This window comes from Salmo salar, chromosome ssa13, assembly GCF_905237065.1.
Source record: "Salmo salar chromosome ssa13, Ssal_v3.1, whole genome shotgun sequence".
In the NCBI taxonomy this organism is placed as follows: Eukaryota; Metazoa; Chordata; class Actinopteri; order Salmoniformes; family Salmonidae; genus Salmo; species Salmo salar.
In genome coordinates, this window is record NC_059454.1 from 49,331,307 (window position 1) to 49,338,277 (window position 6,971).

At 41.7% G+C, this 6,971-nt stretch overlaps 1 protein-coding gene across 1 annotated transcript; it reads left to right on the forward strand.

The window, feature by feature from the left end:
• The first annotated feature begins 1,216 nt into the window (after window positions 1-1,216).
• Window positions 1,217-2,595, forward strand: LOC106567469 (uncharacterized). The gene is made up of 3 exons (XM_045692761.1): window positions 1,217-1,512; window positions 2,233-2,507; window positions 2,588-2,595. Exons 1-3 carry the CDS (start codon window positions 1,217-1,219, stop codon window positions 2,593-2,595), a joined length of 579 nt encoding a protein of 192 aa, XP_045548717.1.
• The last annotated feature ends 4,376 nt before the right edge of the window (window positions 2,596-6,971 follow it).

A 6,971-nucleotide genomic window follows, 5' to 3' on the forward strand; every position in this document is an offset into this window, starting at 1 on the left:
AGCTGCCTTACTCAAGAAAACAAAAAAGAGACCATGTTTGTATGCAGCTATATTAACTCAATATATATATTTTTACATTGTTTGCAAACTGATATGTGACACATATTAATACCAAAATGTGGGGCTCTGTCCCACCTGCCCTGAATGACAGGTCGCCACTGGTGTGTGCTAGCGCGTTCCTGTAAGTAGAAAAACATGTTTGACTCACCCTACTTGTAGAGAAACGCCAATGCCGCCATCCTCTCTTTCATGTTGACGAAACGGTCTGTCACTGTCATACAGTACACACTTATTTTATGTTGTCCTAAGCTACATGGCTAAAATGCTTGCTCACTAGCCTAACTTTCATTCACGGGCAACGTTAGCTAGTTAACATTAGCCTTCTACATCTAGCTACATATTGAATTTCCGAATCGCCGTTATAATCATTGGCCAGTACTGAGAATTAAGTAAAAAGTCAAAATCCCTATCCCTAATCTAATTTAGGAAAGGGCCAATTTTAGCCACCAAAAAAAATTAAAAAATAAAATGCAACAATTCAAGTTTTTTCTGGCAATTATTTATGGGTTCAAAATCAATGGGTTCAAAATCCAAGCTGGCTTCCCTTGACACTTTTTTTTGGTTCGCCAGTTTCAACTCAATGCAGATCTTTTTATACTTTTTTTTTTATCAAGTGAGGCAAAATGCTCGCTGGCTTTCCTTGCCTTCAATGCTACCATACTCATTTGGACCAAACAGCATCAGATAGATGGCCTACACGTAGAGACAAAGGGGCTCTGTTTCCATGCTCAGGAATCTTTCGCTTCGAACACACCGACTGTGTCATTGCGTTTCGATACACCAGAAGTACATTCATTTCCAATGGAACGCTGCGTTTGCCTCGCAGCATTGCATTGCAGAGGCAGTTGCAATGCGTTCTGTGTGATCGAACGTATGCATCAAATTGTATGCGTAGACTTGACAGGAAGTAGCAAAATGTGAATGTTGAATTTTTGTTGCACACATATCCAGTAAAAAAAAATGTAGGATTACATAATAAAAACAGATTGACTGGAGAATTTCTTTAAATTTTTTATTCATTTATTTGCCAAGTACACTATCTATTCGATGACATCCACAAATTGTGAGAGCCAATAATATAATTTCCCTCCAAAATGCAGCTTTGGAGCGAAATGCATAATAAATAGTCAAGATAGCAGAGTCGGCTCTTTCAACAATGAGACCAACGTTGAGGAAGGTGGTCTTGATCGTGCTGTTGGGCCGGGACCAGCCCCGCCGAAAGCGCAGGTCTGTGTGGGTCAAGAGATGGTTAAAGTCCCGAAAGCAGGCAGGGGAGTTCCACCGTCTCATTCAAGAGCTTCGACTGTTTGGAGAGGAATTCCGAAGTTACTTTTGTCTGGACCAAAGCCAGTTCGATCACCTGCTCCAGATGGTTGGAGCCAGGATCACCCGGATGGATACCAACTACCGGGAGTCCATCAGCCCAGTTGAACGCCTGGCGATTTGTCTCCGGTAAACTACATTCTAGTACATTTTTAAAGCCTTTGATACCATAATTGATTGATATTTGATACATTGTTTTTGTGTGCAACCTAGCTAGCTAAAGGGCTCTCTAGTGGTAATAGTCCCTATTTGACATCAGATGTACTTTTACAGAATGTTCATTAGGACTATAACTTTTCCCAAAGTTGGTTTATAATCCTTTTTTAATTATGCAATGTTACCAAATGAAAAGAAAATTGGGGTGCCTTCTGCTCTGATGAAGGTACACTAGTCTTCTCCAGGACCCATTGCTGTTCAAGAAAGTTAGTCATTCATTATATTCTTATTGGACTCACATACACTCTTAGAGAAAAAGGTTCCAAAAGTGTCCTTCTGCTTTCCCCATAGGATAACCATTTTTGGTTCCAGGTATAACCCTTTGGGGAAAATGTTATACATGGAACCCAATAGGGTTCTACTTGGAACCAAAAAGGGATCTCCTATGGGGAAAGCCGGAGAACCCTTTTAAGTAGATAGTACCATTCTTTCTAAGAGTAGAGTTGGCCTGGGCTACAGTTTAATGATATAGTCATAGACTGAATTGTACTGTTTCAAGGTATTGTTAATGATGGTTGATGAGTATTACAATATAATTAGTAGAGCATAATAAACAGTAATGAGGTAGATAGAATATGTGGATGGAATTCAAGTTACACACAATATTGATCATTATTTGGAATTATATTTCAGATTCTTGGCGACAGGGGACTCCTACAGGACCATAGGATTCAGCTTCCGAGTTGGACGGTCCACGGTGGCAGGCATTGTCCCCTCTGTGGCACAAGCCATTTGGGACTGTCTGGTTGGTGAATACATGCCTGTCCCCAAGGAGGAAGACTGGAGGGCCATCGCTGCCGAGTTCCTGGAGAGGTGGAATTTCCCCAACTGTCTTGGCTCCATTGACGGGAAACATGTAGTAATTCAGGCTCCACCGTGCTCAGGTTCGCAATTCTACAACTACAAGGGTACATATTCAGTTGTACTCTTGGCTGTAGTAGATGACATCTACTGTTTCCGTGTTGTTGATGTTGGTGCTTACGGCAAGGGAAGTGATGGCGGGACCCTCCGGGACTCTGCCTTTGGCCAGGCACTTCAGGATGGCACCCTGGAGATTCCACCACCTGCATTTTTTTTTTACACCTTTATTTAACTAGGCAAGTCAGATTAAGAACACATTCTTATTTTCAATGACGGCCTAGGAACGGGGGTTAACTGCCTTGTTTGGGGGATTAGTTTTTGCAACCTTCTGGTTACTAGTCCAAGGCTCTAACCACCTGCCTTACATTGCACTCCACGAGGAGCCTGCATGGCAGGCTGACTACCTGTTACGCGAGGGCAGCAAGAAGCCAAGGTAAATTGCTAGCTAGCATTAAACTTATCTTATAAAAAACTATCAATCTTAACATAATCACTAGTTAACTACACATGGTTGAAGATATTACTAGTTTATCTAACGTGTCCTGCGTTGCATATAATTGATGCGGTGCCTGTTAATTTCTCATCAAATCACGGCCTACTTTGACAAACGGGTGATTTAACAAGCGCATTTGCGAAAAAAGCACCGTTGTTGCACCAATGTACTTAACCATAAACATCAATGTCTTTCTTTAAAATCAATACACAAGTATATATTTTTAAATCTGCATATTTAGTTACTATTGCCTGCTAACATGAAATTGTGTCACTGCTCTTGCGTTCATTGCCTGGCTCGTTGCGAACTAATTGGCCAGAATTTTGACATACCATTGAAGGTTGTGGAATGTAACAGGAATATTTAGACTTAGGGATGCCACCCGTTAGATAAAATACGGACCGGTTCCGTATTTCACAGAAATAATTTTTTTTTCTTTTTTTCGAGATGATAGTTTCCGGATTCGACCATATTAATGACCTAAGGCTCGTATTTCTGTGTGTTTATTATATTATAATTACGTCTATGATTTGATAGAGCAGTCTGACTGAGCGGTGGTAGGCACCAGCAGGCTCATAGGCATTCATTCAAACAGCACTTTACTGCGTTTTGCCAGCAGCTTTCGCAATGCATTGCGCTGTTTATGACTTCAAGCCTGTCAACTCCCGAGATTAGGCTGGTGTAACCGATGTGAAATGGCTAGCTAGTTAGCGGGTGCGCGCTAATAGCGTTTCAAACGTCACTCGCTCTGAGACTTTGGAGTGGTTGTTCCCCTTGCTCTGCATGGGTAACACTGCTTCGAGGGTGGCTGTTGTCGATGTGTTCCTGGTTTGAGCCCAGGTAGGAGCGAGGAGAGGGACGGAAGCTATACTGTTACACTGGCAATACTAAAGTGCCTATAAGAATATCCAATAGTCAAAGGTATATGAAATAGTCCTATAATAACTACAACCTAAAACCTCTTACCTGGGAATATTGAAGACTCATGTTAAAAGGAACCACCAGCTTCATATGTTCCCATGTTCTGAGCAAGGCACTTAACGTTAGCTTACTTACATGGCACATATTGCACTTTTATTTTCTTCTCCAATACTTTGTTTTTGCATTATTTAAATGTTTCATTATTTATTTGAGGCTAAATTGATTTTATTGATGTATTATATTAAGTTAAAATAAGTGTTCATTCAGTATTATTGTAATTGTCACTATAATATATATATATATATATAGTTTTTTAAATCGTCCGATTAATCGGTACCGGCTTTTCGGCCCTCCAATAATCGGTATGGGTATCGGCGTTGAAAAATCATAATCGGTCGACCTAGTAAACAAATGACTTTATGAATTGATTGAATTTAAACGGAATGGACGTGTGTGAAAAGGAAGGTACAATGAGGGAGGTCAAAAACAACCAGACAACTCCTCTCCTCTTCCTGTCCTTCCTGTGAGCTGGTCGGCTAAATGGACTCCATCTCTGGAAGGGAAGAGAAAAACAACACATACAAGCTTAACATAAAAGAAAACATAAATCTCACCTTTTATGGTTAACTAAATACTGCTTGTATAGTGTAGTTAGAGGCATAAATATTGGAACAGTGCGGTAAAGTTGGTATTACTTGCTGTTTACTCATGGAATTTGTATTTCAGAGATAAAGATGAATATGACAGGCAAATATTTAGACAGTAAACTGTTGTTTTGGGATATTTTCTAACCTAGAAAAGAACAGCTGTACATTTGCCTCATTAATACTTTGATCAGAAATACCAATTAGCCTACATGAGTATACTGTAAAGAACTACCTACTTTACTTCACTGTCGCAACACTTATGACACTACCTGTGATGTGGAGAAGAAAAAAAACGTACCATTGAACTCGGCTTCGAAAAGCAGCTGATACATTTTAACCTTGACTGCTGCTTTCTTTGCTGAGGCAGCCTCTTCAGGGTTGGCACCAGGCTCATGGCAAAAAGGGTCTCTTCATCCTCCTTCCTGTGAGCATCAGGTTGGGCTGCATCCCTCTCGACAGCTTGGAAGAGCCTCTGCTGAAATGAGTTGAGTGGCTCTGGGGGCTGGTACCTCCGATGACGCCTGGTGTGACGACGTTCCTCTTTGTTTCTCTCCTCGTTTGTCTCCACGGCCACATCCTGTTCAACGAGGTCCTCAGTGGTCACTTCTGTGGGGTTCATAATCTCAGGTGGTCCGAGATCCAGAGGTGCTTCCTCCATTTCATCGTCTTCATCACTGCCGTCCCGTCTTCCATGGCTGCACCGGTGGTGGTCATACTCGTGGATGACGTAGACGTTGTAGAGGGTCTCGCTGCACCGGTGAAGAACATGGTCGCACTTGTAGATGACATTGAGGGTCTCGCTGCACCGGTGGAGGCGATGGTCGCACTTGTAGATGACGTTGAGGGTCTTGACGCACCGGTGGCGACAACACTTGTGGATGACGTAGTAGAGGGTCTGGCTGTAAAATTGCCACTCGTTGCCATAGGCACAATAAATGGATGCAGAAAAGAAAGAATGTTGCAGAAGCGCCAAGGCTGCTGGCCTGAAGCTGCTGACCTAGACCTCTTCTCTTTCTCTGCCCTTCTCTCTCTCTGATACCTGTCCCTGAGTACTCTCCACTTCCTCCTAAAATCTTCTTCTACATAGACATGAACATGATAAGCCAAACCATTACCTAGCATAACTATAGTTATTAGATAGCTATCATAGACATGTCACCTACTGTACACGTACGTACACACACACACACGGTTATCTGACCAATTATCAGGGGTACAGTAGTATCTACCATTTCTATTTATCTGACATACACACTCATCCAAACATGATTATTTGGTAAAGTTATCAGGGGTAGGAACTAGCATAATTTATATGACTATTTCTTTCACACACACACACACACACACACACACACACACCTCATTGGCTAGGTTAGCAAGCAAGGTTAGCTAGCCACATCTAGCACAAGGTCACTACGAAACTGACCTGGCAATCCTACTATCGTGGACACTTGTCTCCAAGCAGCATTTTTAGTGTTTATGTCCCTGTAAGCTGTCAGCAGTTTTGTCAAAAAGACACGGTTTTGAGGATACTGCGAAAATGAGTCTCTCCATGTGTCCAACCGCATGCGACCATCTGCAAAAGATACCTGCATCAGTATAGTTGCCTAGCTGCGCAAAATGTTATGCAGCAGTGATGCATTACGCAGTCGGTGTGTTCGAAGCGTTTCTCCTGTGAGATACATTCAGCTGCTTGCGAATTGAAGGAAAATTATGAAAACAGAGACGAAAGCTATATTATTTTATCAACAAACAAAAAAAAATGAGGATGCCTGGCTTCCCCTGGCATCCATGAATACAAGCCACTGCTTCAAGTCAAGCTAACTAACTAGACATGTTCTTACATATGTTTCAGCGGAGATCTATGCACAGCAAGTTATTTGTCAGTTACGCTATTCTTATATTTTTTACGTTGTCGCAATTACACAACTACTATTTAATAGAGGGGAATCCCAGCTTTCCAACGGTGCATATTTATTTAGGCTCTACAGTGTCGGTGGAAAGGCAACAATTAAATGAATACTTAGTTAGCTATAATTAACTAGCGAGATAACTGCTACAATTACGTTTTGAATTGGTGATCTAGTTAGGTCTGTCTGTCAGTCATTTTACACCTGCTGCTGCATGTCGCGCTCCCTCTACTCGGGCAACGGACCACTCACACAAACAGCACGACATACATACACCTTTAGGGTCATTCCGATAATGCCTGACATGTAGTTTATATTTCAAAGTGTGCTTTCATGAATTACTTTAAAAACAATTATTTAACTAATTTCCATGACCTTACAAACCCTCATTTGACAACTTGGAACAGCGCATCATGTCATTCAGTCTGGCACATTTTCAATCTGCGCAATCTCGAACAACATACTGTCTTTCACAGATTCACATACTAGCGGCACATAAACCGGAACAAAGGGGAATGAGGAAATGAATGACACTCTCCC

Bases quoted from the DNA above. Each gene is read 5' to 3' on its own strand.
- LOC106567469 (XM_045692761.1), top strand. From the start codon at position 1,217: ATGAGACCAACGTTGAGGAAGGTGGTCTTGATCGTGCTGTTGGGCCGG. The intron at 1,513-2,232 runs GTAAACTACATT...ATTATATTTCAG, and splicing joins CGCCTGGCGATTTGTCTCCG to ATTCTTGGCGACAGGGGACT.